The 14247-nt window shown below is 38.1% G+C and overlaps 1 protein-coding gene across 1 annotated transcript in view; it reads left to right on the top strand.

Annotated features, from left to right (window-relative positions):
- Wdr49 (WD repeat domain 49) overlaps positions 1–14247 on the top strand; it is a 200574-nt gene that overhangs the window by 100912 nt on the left and 85415 nt on the right. The window contains exon 8 of the mRNA XM_004652370.2: positions 11107–11271. Coding sequence (XP_004652427.2) covers positions 11107–11271 — 165 coding nt within the window. The remainder of the gene's footprint in view (positions 1–11106; positions 11272–14247) is intronic.

Raw genomic sequence — 14247 nt, 5'->3', positions numbered from 1 at the left:
TAGAAGATAGAGAAAAAATAAAAATATGGGCCGGGAATTATTTAACAGCCATATTATCTTCTGCAGTAATGTGTATCCAGGTGGATTTAAGAAAAAAGGGATTTCATTTACTGCCAGTGACAATAGCTGCACTGGTAGAGTTATAAGGAATTACAACATTCAAGGGAAAGCAAACACCACCCAGAATGTAATTGTTACTCGTTAGGTTGGGTCTTGAGCCAAAATGAAGGTGGGACTGGCTGAAACATTCCCTTTTATGAACACCATCCCTTTGTGGAAAGTTCTGAAATATGCATGAAATGTAATTAGCTGAGATCCATTTTTTGCCAGCGTATTTTACACTAGTGGCTTGCAGTGGCAGCTCAGAATGTACTCATAATAAAATGATTCAGTTAACTGCGATGCCACTTGGTATGCAGCGTGAGTGTTGTTTGTCTCCCCACCACTTTAATGACACTCTGAAGCTTTTGCTTATGGGACTGTTACCTGCATTTCAATGAAGCTTGGTTCTCCTGTAGCCGGGATGCCACACTGATCACAGCCCTTCTCAAAGGACAGGGAGGCCCAACCAGGCAAGCTGTTGGAGCAGGTAGTGTCTGACTGTAGGTCCACACTGGTCTACACTGATCACCTCAGGAATGAAAGAATCAGCTTGGCCAGAGCCAAACAAAAATCAAGTCTCCTGCTTGTAGCCAATTAAATAACTCCAACTTATTCTTTCTTTTCCAGGAAGTAGTGGCTTCTGCATTTACACAGAAATAAGTATTTCAGATTTTGTATGAGAGGTGGAAAGCCTTTTGTTAGTAATGAGTAGTGTGTCATGTCACAACTTCAAACAGTCTGTTTTCTGATTATTCTAGGAGATAAAGTTCATTACTGAACAATTCGTGTTAAATTCCATCTTCAGGAAAACATTCCCCTGCTCATGTTTTACCGAACTTTATGAGGGCCCAGTTAATTCAGTTCCCTGGTGGCCGCTGAGAGATGTGTTTGTTTCCTAGAGAACATTCTGTTAATTGAGATTTGCAAAGTTAAATTGCTAGGTTTGTGTGTACTCCTTAAGATTTTGTGTTGCTTGCTATAAAATGAGAACTATTCCATGATGAATTCAGGAAATGGGACAAGAAAAAAAATAGTATCTTCCACTTAGGGCATGAAAATACAACCAAAGTAGCAGCATATGGATCAGGGGGTAAGAGCACCTTTTGCAGGCATGAGGGCCTGAAACCACCTGAGTTCAATTCCCCAGTACTCACTTAAACAGCTGGTTGTGACCATATATTTCTGTAACCTCAGTCCTGAATGGACAGAGAACAGTGAATCTATGGGGCTCACCAGTAACTGAACACAGGTCAGAGAGAGTCTGTCTCAAGGAAACATACAGATAAGCAACAGATGAAGGATACCCTACATTCTCTGCTGGCCTCTGTGACCCTTCAAACACATTTACACATACAAGTGTATCCACCACACAGATACATACACACTTGCATGCACATACATTTGTGAGCACACGCATACACACAGGCACACAATGTACACACATGAACACACACATGCACCATACTATACTTACTACACATGCAAAAAACATGCACACACAAGGGTGATACAGGAAGTGTATATTATCAAGTATACCTCTGCTGGTTGCTGTTAAAAGCATAGCACAAATAGTCAAAACCATGGATTCATATATAAAGCACACAGAGCTGTGTATTATATCAACATTTGCCAGTAGCTGCTAAGCCATAGAGAAACACTTTACTATCCCATCATAGGAATGCATTCCTATGAAGAGAATAATAACACCCACAGTCCTATCAGCAACTATTTTGGAGTAATTGGAAAAAAACAAACAACAGTTTCAAGCATATATCAGATACAAGGAATGAAGAAGTAAAGACTGATACCTCACCCTCTCCTCCCTGTAGCTGAGGGACACTCAGTTCTCAAGAGGCAGGTCCACAAATAACTCTAAGGGTCATGCCAGACAGGTGCTCATTACAGTATTTCTCAAAGCTAAAGGAAAGCAGACACATTATCAGCACACAAGAAAGCAATAGCATGAAGGAAAATGAACTGAAGATAAGAACAAAGAGCTTTGGATCAAAAGTGATTCATCCTGATTGGGGGACATTTCAGTGGAGATAGCAAGGGAATCTCTAACAGGAAGACTTAGTTCCACCCAGAAGATACAACAGTGGTACCAGTGAGGATTGGCACACAAAGTGCACATAAGACATAAAAGACAGCTCTCATCTCAAAGGGAATAAGAAATAGTTCATTCTGAAGTCTAATATGCTCCAATCATGGTCCTGGAGGCATGTCTAATTAACCCTCTTTGTAGAGATTTGCTTTTTAAATGATTCCCTTATTTGTCTGGTGTGGTGGTGTGTGCCATGGTGTGTGTGTGTGTGTGTGCAGGGAAATGAACAACTTTTGGGTCACTCCTTGCCTTCTACCACATTTGAGATGGGACCTTTCTTTGTTTTTCAGCACTCTGTTCATGAGCTTTGTAGAAATTCTCCTTTCTCTGTCTCCTTTTTCACCGTAGGTGCCACAGCTTTGACCTTTATGTGGGTCAGGGGCCTGAACTCAGGTAATCAGTTGAGTTGCATAGCAAGCACCTTATCAATGGAGCTACTTGCCAAGCACTTGAAGGGATTATTTCAATGAAATAATTTAAAAATTGTAATTCTACATATACTATGAATTGAATAGATAAAATTTATATTCTGACTCTTATTCTGTAGACTTTTCAGCAAAGCAAAATGCCAGTTTGTTATTTATTTTAATATGTTTGTAGTCACGCTAGATATTTAGGTATGGCTTGATTTAGACATAAATAATATTTACTATTTCTGTTGGAATAACTACCTTTTATAAAGCATTGCATATAAACATTGCATTTCATTGTAAGGGAGTAGAACAATGTGATGAAGGTCACAGAAGGAACTAGCTGCCTGAAATGTCATCAAGCTGTAAAATCTCTCTGGGCAGAACTGCTCCACACAAACCTGGTTCCAAAGCTCCCATTTTTATTCCGTAATAGGCTGGAATACATTTCCTTACACTCAAACCTAAATCTCCTTCATCATGTCCAAAAGAAGTGCAGTGTCTCTTTGTATCTTAATTTTCTGATCCATTTCCTTTGATGGATATTCTTCTTCTTTTTGTTTGTTTTTAAACATATTTACACTCATAGATTTTATCTCTTTAGGGAAAATTCTTAGAAATGGATTTCTCAGTTAAAGGATGCATATAATAGATGATTTGATGCCTGCAGCATCCTCCAGACTTTAGCATTTTTATTTACACATTAACAGCAAACATATTAATCACATACATGATTTCCTCAAGGGACTTCTCTGACAGTGACCATATGGCATCTTCCAGATCCTTCTTAGGGTTCCTGTAAGCATGGATGCTGGCATTGTAAAACTGGGGACTGAGCCCTGTTAACTTAATCTAGCGATTGCTTTGGAGGATACACATCACACTGTCACAAGAAATCCACTGCAAATAAAATCATTCATTAAAAATTGGCCCAATATGGGCTGGAGAGATGGCTTAGTGGTTAAGCGCTTGCCTGTGAAGCCTAAGGACCCCGGTTCGAGGCTCGGTTCCCCAGGTCCCCCGTTAGCCAGATGCACAAGGGGGCGCACGCGTCTGGAGTTCGTTTGCAGTGGCTGGAAGCCCTGGTGCGCCCATTCTCTCTCTCTGCCTCTATCTGTCTTTCTCTCTGTGTCTGTCCCTCTCAAATAAATAAATAAATAAATTAAAAAAAATTGGCCCAATATGGGCTGGAGAGGTGGCTTAGTGGTGAAGGCATTTGCCTGCAAAGCCAAATGATCTTGGTTCGACTCTCCAGGACCCAAGTAAGCCATATGCACGAGGGGCACATGCGTCTGGAGTTCATTTTCAGTGGCTGGAGGCCCTGGTGTGCCCATTTCTCTCTCTGTCTCTCAAATACATAAATAAATATAAAAAATAGTTTATGAAAATGGACCATATATTGTCTTTGTTTTTTGCAAACTGTTTTTTTTTTTTGAAAATTCATTAATTTGAAAACCTAAACATTTCAATTGCTAGCTTTTGTGCCAATTGTAAAACCTGAGAAAAGAATTAGAGTGGAATTGAGGGAAATATATCTCTGCCTCACAAGACACCCTACCCTTTTAGTATTTGTATTTAGGTAGAAATCAATGAGATTCTCTTTTGAATAGAGCCTGATGAACACTAATTATTATTTTTTCTTTGTTGCCTTATTGTCTCTGTTGATACAGTTTTGCATCATTGGCTAGCTCAAAGCTGACATTAATTATACATCAGTCCTAAGGCTGTGTGCATTCATTACTTGATGGAGACATAGGAGGTACTGTAGTCTTATAGACCACACCAGGATATATCCAAGCACATGCACACAGTTCATGTGATTAGTTTGAAAGAAGTGAACACTTTCACATGTGACAAGGTTCAGATGAATGAATGCTGATAGTGTCTCTCATTCCCCTGTGACTACTGACTTTGTTTCTTTCTCTGGAGGCAACCAGTTGATGCGTTTTATTGGCATCTTTGAAAGGTAACTTTAATTATATCTATGTTTTTTATTCTTATATAATACCTTTATTTTAAAAATATGTGTAGGATTTAATAACTCGTATCTAAGAACACATATTAAAAGCTGTGGTGATGGTTCAATGGATAAAGCACTTGCCACTCAAGCTGGAATACTTGAGTTTGATTTCCATGTAAAAAGCAAGAATCTGTGGTAGGCCTCTGTAACTACAACATTCAGATGGTGATGACGAGGTGAAGCAAAAGCTTGTGGTGAGAACAGAAAGGTGCAGCTGAGCAAGATTCAGAGAAGAATGCCTGCCTCAAATGAAGTGGACAGGTGAGGACCAACCTGAAAGTTATCTGACCATCACACGCACATGCTGTGACACACACACGCCTGCATTCAAACACCCAAACATGCACACACTCATGACCAAATAAATAATAAAATAAAAGAATTTTCAATACATTAAATGCTTTTTGTACAAATGGGATCTTGGAGTTTTTGGAGCATTTTGAATCGTTGTACACCATCCGCAGGCAGCCACATCCAGGGGCTCCTCCTCTCTCACACTAAGTCTTGTGGACTGCTTACTGCCAAATGGAGGTGCTAAGGATAGTTACATAGGACTTTGCCTTTACAGTTTCCTTTGTGAGGAATTCTTTTATTCCAGTCATGTGAAGTTTCAGTTCTTCATTCCAGTCACATCTTTCCTCAAGTTGACACACATCAATGGGGCTCTCTGCTTTTTTCTAGGCTACATTTTGTTCTATGACTCATCACCACCAAAATCAGTTATAACAACTTCCTCCTTTCCTCCACCTCTCCCTCCTTACCTACCTACCTTCCTTCCTTTCTTTCAGTGCAGAGTATTTCACTGCCTTACAGAAAAACTTAGATAGAACTTTCAACATTACAAATACTCAATAAATCCAAGTAATAAATTTGAAAGAGTAAATTACAAATGAACCTAGGAAGAGAGAACATCTGATTCACTGTATTTGCAATCAGAGAAAGGCTGCCTTAAAATACTGGAATCTTTTGCATGCCAGTGCTCTGAGTTAGTTTATTATTCTCCTCATCGTCCTACTGCAGTGATGTAACTTCTAGTGAGTCTATACGCAGTGCCAGTAAAGGAAGCAGCCAGCTTCATGTGAGAGGGCAAGAAATAGCATTGACTAAAAAAAAGACTATCAGCAGTAATTAAATCAAATATCCCCTGGTAATCAAATGCATCTGCTTCCATCATTGTTGATTCCTGTTCTTGCTCAGACTCCGCACTTGAGATGCATATAAAACACAGATAACATGCTCACTGTTGGTGGACTTGCAAGAAGACAATTAAGTGACATGGATACAGCCTTATGGCTTTTAAAGTTGTCTGATTATCTGTGACAGCTTCTAGAGAGAGACAGAAAGGGCCCATGCCTTCCTAACCAGTGATTAGCTTGGGTATGTAAGCTGGAACATGTTCCCATAAATGATCTGCTCATGAAGCCACCCTGTACTGACGTGAGGTTATTAGGATGGGGGCACTTCTCTGCAGACTGAGGGCTCTCTTTGTCCTCACTAACTGAGGGTCACTCCCCAAAGAAACAATCAGGAATGAACCACATGCTTGTAGGGACTGGGTAGAATTGAGACCTAGCATATCGATATGTTGCCAATATTCATTCCTTAGCTTTATTCCTGATAAAAAATAACTTGATAAAAATATAGCTCTCACCATACTGTAAGTTGAACCACTTGCTTCCTCTGTTGGGTGGCATTACAAACTCTCTCATTAAACTTGGAAGTCTTTTCACTTGCACTGATATTCTTGTATTCTGATGTTGTTATAGGAAGAGTAGATTCCAGTTAGGTTAATACTGGTTGTATGTTTGTGACACAGTCAGCTGCAAGTCATTGCTTTCCTGCAGAAAACACCTGAAGGTGGATTGCCACATAATGAGATCAGACTGGCCCCCTGCTATTGTCAGCATTGATTCAGATCTCATGTGACATTGCTAAATGAGCAGAGAAAGGTGAGGAAAACTGGTGACTAGGATGCTGGAGCTCTGCCAGGTGGGCAGGGGAGGGCAAGTAGAAGGCAGCTCAGGACATCACTGATTCTGAGAAGACAGGTTAAAATGTGCAGGGAGGTGCTTGCACACAGGGGAAGGTGCCAGCTTCTGAAACAGAAACATATATTTAACAAGGTCTTCTGTGTGTGTATGTGTGTGCCATGTGTGTTCTTTGCTGTGGAGACATATTTGGGTATGCATATATGCACATGTGTACAGGTAGGTTTTATTCAATAGGTTTTCAGTTTTCTTTATTGATACAGGGCATATCACTGAATCTGGAGCTCTCTGATTCTGCTAGACTAGCTAGCCAGCAAGCTCTATAGCACCTCCTGTCTCTGCCTCCTAAATACTGGGTTTATATATACATGTTACCATGCTTGACATATACATGGATTCTGGGGGTTCCAAATGAAGGCCCTCGTGCTTGGGCAATAAATATGGTTATAAACCAAGCCACTGCCCAAACCCCTGACATAGCCTTTTATGTTCAATTTTCTTGCTTTGCCTTTGCTGGGGAATATTAACCTTCTAGTATTGAAATGCCTAGCATATAATAGTTGCTTAATCAATGTTTATTGAATAAAAGTAATAAAACCTTTTGCAAACTTTAATCTTCTTTTTAAAAATATTCTATTTATTTATTTGAGAAAAAGAGGCAGAGAGAGAGAGGGTGTGTGAGCACCAGAGCCTCCAACATTGCAAACGAACTCCAGATGCATGTGCCACCTTGTGCATCTGGCTTCCATGGGTCCTAAAGAAATGAACCAGGATCCTTTGGCTTTGCAGGCAAATGCCTTAACTACTAAGCAATCTGTCCAGACCCAAATGTTAGTCTTCTTAAAGGACATTTCAAAACATTTACTTATACTTAGAATGTTGTATTTTCATGAGTTTGTTTTTAATGGATGGAATCTAAATTCCAAACATTAAACTATGCATGACATTCCCAAGTATGATGTAATTTGAAACATCAATGAACATTGAAAATCTGATTTCTAAATTATAACTGTAGATCTTCACCATTGTGGTGAGCAGAAAGTAAGATGCTATTTTATGTAAATAGTTTTGAGTATGTAATGTAGTATGAGCCTAAATAAGAGGTCAGGCAAATAAAACTTAGATAGAATAGTAACACTAGCTAATCTTTATGCTTTACATTATATCATATCATAAATATCTTATCATATTATTTATAATATTATACCATAAATGATGGTTTCCAATTTATACATATATTTTTTTTTAATTTTGTAATGAGGTTTTAAACTAGTTGCCCTAATTATCACTGGCTCACAGATGAGAAAATTGAGGGTTAGAGCAATTAGTGAGTATCCTGGCCCAAATTCAGATAATGAGTTATTGAGTCACCTAATATTCAAACTCAGGTACTCTGGCTAGAGCACCCAAATACACTCAAGTATCCTAAGAATACCACAAACAAAATTAAGGGGAAACACATCTACATGGAATTATACTTAAAGTGCTAGGTCACATTATTTCAAAAAACTAGGTCATTCATCCCAGAAATTTTACCATAGTTTAATAAATATTTAATATTTAAAATATTTAAATATTAAATAGTTTAGGTACTTTTGATTTCACTGAGAGAAAATGTGCAACAAAAATATAATTTTTATATAATTTAAGAAATTCTATTATCTGAATTGTTATTTCAAGGAATAAGGCCTATAAGAATTGTACTTGTGATTTGTCCTTGATTGAGACACTGATATTCTTCACTGGTGGCCACTTCTCTCCATCTGCCCTTTTACCTTTGCAGTGATCATAGTAGCATAGGCAACTTGTACATGGTCTTTCTGAAGCCAGCTTGTTCTCTGTACTACTGTTAGTGGTATCTTTACAAACCACATGATGACTGTTTTATACCACTCCTCTCCTTTCTAAGAATAATGTTATCACTTTCAATCTTCTATGTTTGCCACAGATTTCAGTGATCTTCAAGGAAAAGTATAAATCATTTCCTAGTAAATTAAATTATACTCTTTATTCAGTATTCTCCTGAACTGCATTGTGGTGGCTGGAATGTAAAGTGGCCCCCATAGCCTCATGTGTTTGTGATCAACCTTCATGATCAATCCTGGGGAGCCTTTGAAAGGTGGAGCCTTGTTGGAGGAGGTGTGTCATTAGGGGTGGACCTTGTTGTTATTAGCCCAACACTGTGGTGCATTTGCTAGCTAGCTCACTTTTGCTACCTCCCAGATGATTTGACAAGATGTGATGCTGGCCTCTGCCCTGCCATGCTTCCTCCACCATGATGAATATTACCTTCAACACTGTGGGCTTCAAGTAAGCCCTTTCATTCCACATGCTGCTTTTAACTGAGTGTTTTGTCCCAGCAATAAGAAGGTAATTGCTACAAGCATACTAATGATTTCTCAGCTATTCTCTCACTTGATAGTCCACCACCTTTTCCTTTCAAATGTTGTACACTCAATATTTGTTGAACTTATTATTATTTATTTTGTTTGGAATATTGTACAATTCCTTTTCTAAGTAATCTCTTAATTTCTTGTGGTACTATGATGAAGCAAAGGTCAAATATATGATGTGACTGTTACTTGAGTGTCAAGTCTAGTTACATATAGAACCTGGAAAACATGATAGCTGTAATATTGTTTTACAGTGTTTGTAAAGGCCAAATGAGATAATCAGGGTAATGGGCTGTCATTTAGTAACCACATGCTTCTATCTTTAATCCTGGAACTACTGTGAATCCTGATTTGGTCTGCACACTTTCATTTCCTAACCATATTATCCACCCCAGAAAGTGGATTTTAGGTTTTTCTCTTTGTTATCTCACAACACCCAAGGGTAACATTTTTTACGTTTGTAGCATTGTTTGGTGATAATATGCTTCTTGTTCTAGACCAATAACTTTTAGTTGCACACTTACATAACCAATAGAGCTCTTTGAAAATGCCATTGATTGGTCTGGTTGAATGAATTTGTGGTCTAGCCTTCATGCTTCTGAAAATTCCTCAGCAGTTTTAGTGCACAATTCTAGACTACAGACATCTTGAGAGCAGGGATTTATCGTCAAAGTTTGTTTGCCCCATACTGAGTGTTCAGTTAGTGACTGTACAATTCATGTATATGTTCATGATGGCCAGCTATATAGTACTTTAGAACATACATTTGATCACCTTCAGCCTACTTGATTACAAAAATGTAAAACATTCTTAATAAGTTTTCATTTATACAATGGTAATTAACATATAAACAGGCAAAGTGATACTTTGTATGCTTAAAATCTAATTGCTCCAGACATACTCCTATCTATCTATCTATCTATCTATCTATCTATCTATCTATCTATCTATCTATCTATCTATGTGTATATATGGATATATATGGGTAATATATATATGTACATATATATAAATTTGTTAATTAGGTTTCAAGAGTCATACTGAGTGACTTTAGACTAAAACCATGATATTTTGAATGTAAAATGCCTCCTTCCCTCCATAGGTTTATGCGTTCGAATGCTTAACCCCAAGTTGGTGAACTTTTAGGGGTGGACCCTTGATAGAAGAAGTATGACACACTCTCTCTCTTGTTCTCTCTAGACTTCCTGACTTCAGTGAGATGTGCACTGGGCTCCCTACTTATCATGTCTTCCCTGCAATGTTGAAACTTCCCTTTGAAGCTGTGAAAAAAATTAAACCTGTTTTCTTCCATAAGTTGTTTCTTGTTGGGTATTTTCACCCAGCAAGGAGAAATAACTTGTGTTATAAATGCCTTCCAGGTTGCCTCAATATGTTGAGCTAAAATTAGCAGCCTACCTGCCTTTATCAAGCCTCTCGTTCATTCATATCTTCTGTTTTATTCCTTCTAGCCTTTGTTTTGTTGGTTTCCTCTTGAGGTACATATGTAGATTTCCATTTAAACTGTGTTCTTTGTTTTTAGCTGTAAATATTGATATACTTTGAGAAAAGAGAAAGCAAGAGACTACTGGCATACAAACCAGTTGCTCTAGTAATTTGTTGAAATTAACTTTCCCCTATAATGACTAGACGTGCACATTTTCTGAATGCTAAATAGAGTTGATGCTTAATAAAATGTTTCTTTCTTTTCATATAGTGAACACTGCCAGAACACCATTCCTGGTAGAATTTGAGTCTGCTTCCTTAGCTATATGTGAAAAAATTCATGTGCTATTTGCAGTAGGATTTGATTTCAGGACGGCATCTAGGCACTAAGTTGATGGTGTGTTGGGTAAAATAATATTTCTATCTTCTCTGATAAAGAAGATCTTGACTTTATTACCTCAGCTCTGGCCTAGAAATTGAATTGTTACCAATTTAACAAAAAGAAAAAAAAAACACATTACAAAAATGCCACTAATTGTTGGGGGATCTCAACAGTGGAAAGGCACAGGCTTGATAATGTTATTGAAATGAAAATGGCTGATCCTGAGACTCTATTTAATTTCTCTACTATGTTATATTCTCCTAGGTAATCAGCTCTGACTCAGGGTCTACTGTTTCCTTCTGGATGATAGACACTGGGCAGAAAATCAAACAGTTTACCAGTTGCCATGGCAACATGGAAATCAGCACCATGGCCCTTGGTGCAAATGAGACCCGGCTTTTGACTGGCAGCACAGATGGGACTGTAAAGGTGCGAATGATATGGTTCTACTTAGAATGAGGGGGATAAAGTAATATGTGGGGAGACACAGCTTTAGCTTCTCTTGCTTTTGACTCTGGTCTGGAAGGAAGAGACAAGATATAGGACATGAGCTAAGTAACTTAAAGCATTTATTAACAAAGCTCCTAGGAAAATAAACCTCAGTGGACAGTGGAACAATGAATAAATGATTTTTCTGAATAAATTACTCAGAATAAAAATACAATTAGGCTTACTTATTTCAGAAAGCCTTTTCTCGTGTACCTAACAGGGGACTACTTTGGGGAATAAGAGGCCTGAATAATTTTCACATGCTTCATCTATTGCCTCTAGGTTTCTTTTTCTGAGTTTATGAAATGAAAAATTGGGACAACTTAAATAAATTATTTCAAATTGTACTGGTATATTTTTCCAGAAAATGAATATTTAAGAGTGAACATGTTAGATTTTTTTTTTTTTTTTTGCTTTGTGAAGGTAATTGAGTTGGTGAAAAAGGCCAGGAAAAAATATAATACTAGCATTACGTTTCCATTCTAAACTAAGGGCCACATTTCTTAGTTGTGGGTATCATTTACTTCCTCTAGGAGGCATATATTTTACTTTGAAATATGATTAAATTTTCATGCAAAATTAGATGTGGGTACCTGAATATCTTCTCACTAGTGACACATAACTGATCCCCTCTGGGCAGGGTGATGAGAGTTTTCCAGTGGAGGTGGCTATGACACTGCTGGGAAACAAGAGAAGATGGCTTCTAAACTAACTCTTAAGTGATTCTTAAACCCATCATTCAGCTAAGCTAGGTATGTAGTCAGACTATCCTAGGAGTCAGGAGCATGTTTCAGGGCAAGTCCAAGCTAGTGACCATTAGCCTGAGGGAGGAACTACTTGGAACTCACTAAACAGTGCACTTCAAGTTTAAAGGAATGTTGTATGCACTAGGAACTTTGATTTAAATAAAGACATCTAGTTCACAGGAGGGGAGAGCTGGGGGGACATCTAAAGCTTCCTGGACAACCTTAGCCCTAACAGTTGAGGTGAACAAAAAGAAGTAACTGAACATAGAGTGATAGAAAAGCAAAAGGAACCAATATCTCATTTTCTAGTCCTGGAGTATGTGATTGGACTTAGTAATATAGTGAGAGGATTGGGTCTATTTACCTCTATCCTGGAAGGAACTGTTTATAGAGCCAAGGGCAAGGCATAATTTGCAGATGTTGCAAAACTCACCCCAGATACAGACTTAGTAGGACCTGGGATGGTGAGAATTTTACAATCTTTTTATTTTTTTAAAGAGGTGCTTTAAAAAGTATTATTTATTTGACAGAAAGAAGGAGAGCACATGCGTGCATGCAAGAGAAAGACAGGGAGGGAGAGAGAGAGAGAGAGAGAGAGAGAGAGAGAGAGAGAGAGAGAGAGAGAGAGAGAGAGAGACAGAGAATGGGTGCATCAGGACCTCCAGCCACTGCAAATGAACTCCAGATGCATGGTCCTCCTTGTGAATCTGGTTAATATGGGTCCTGGGAAATCAAACCTGGGTCCTTTGGCTTTGCAGGCAAATGCCTTAACCACTAAGCCATCCATCCAGCCTACTGTCTTAAGGATTTATTTTAGTTGAACTTGGCAGGAGTCATGTTTAGAAGTATACAAAGAAACATAGGTGGGGAGTCCTTGTACTCCTTGATTTTCAGCAGAGGCTTGACATCTTAGAGGTTAAAATAAACTTAGTATTGTAATGACCATGTTTGATTGTGCATTATTCTTTATCACAATAGCACAACATAATTCTAAAATCTGGCATGCTGCATTCAGGACACATAAATAAAGGTTGAGATACTCTGGGCTCACTCTATTAATCAAAATAAGAATGATGTCTGGAGGGATGTTGATGCTTAATAAAAAGCACGAATACACTCATTCCTGCAAAAGCCAAAGGACACTATTTGATTCTCCAGGACTCACATAAACCAGATTCACAAGGTGGCACATGTGTTTGGAGTTCATTTGCAATGGCTAGAGGCCCTGACAAACCCATTCTCTCTGTTTGTATCTCTCTTTCTCTCTCTCAAATAAACAAATAGAATGAAAAATTATTTTTTAAAAGAATGGGTGACATTTTGAAGCCCCATTTATAATTTATAGGCCAAAGTCAGAATGAATGTAATAAAGACTTTTAAAATATACTCTATTTACACTGTTTGGCAGGATCTGAAAATTAACTGATGTTTAAAATAATTAATGCATACATATCACCCCTGCTCCCAGCTCCTGTGATAAGGCTACAAATGCTAACTGGTTCCTTGTGCATTTTTCTAGCCTATGAGTCCTATTTTTTATTTAATGGCACCTGGCTATTATGCAGTTTTCATTTTCATGGAATTGGTTCAAATGGATACATGAAATAATAGTGCTTATTATTTTATAGCATGGTTACTATGGACTAAACACTTTTCTAAGCACTATACATGCAGATGCATACACACACACACACACACACACACATACACACACACACACACACACACACACACACCCCTATAAGGTTAGTACTGTTATAGTCCTGATTTTACAAATAAGAGCACTAAAGCCATAAGAGGTAAAGTATGCTCAAAGAACCAGAACTGACTGAGTTTTGGCAGTGGGGAAATATGAGGGAACTCATCTTTCTTTGGCAGCAGAGTTGATGGAGCCCCGGGCCTTACACCATGGCAAATATGTGCCCTACTACCGAGTAATACACCTGCAGACTGACTCATGTGTTTGATGGCTACATTACATAATATAACTTAGATTCTTGATATTCGGATCATCTAGCCAATCCCTTACTAATGAGAAATTAGGATAATTCAAATGTTTAGCTTTTATATGCTTGAAACTATGTTATTTTGCAAGAATGTGTGTATTTGTGGAATGACTTTATTTTTAGAAGCTGAACATGTAAGTCAGAAGGTAAATGGATTTAAGTTT

The sequence above is a fragment of the Jaculus jaculus genome, chromosome 11 (genome assembly GCF_020740685.1).
Source record: "Jaculus jaculus isolate mJacJac1 chromosome 11, mJacJac1.mat.Y.cur, whole genome shotgun sequence".
Lineage (NCBI taxonomy): Eukaryota > Metazoa > Chordata > Mammalia > Rodentia > Dipodidae > Jaculus > Jaculus jaculus.
Note: the sequence above shows the minus strand (reverse complement) of the source record. Positions and strands in the feature narration are given on the sequence as shown.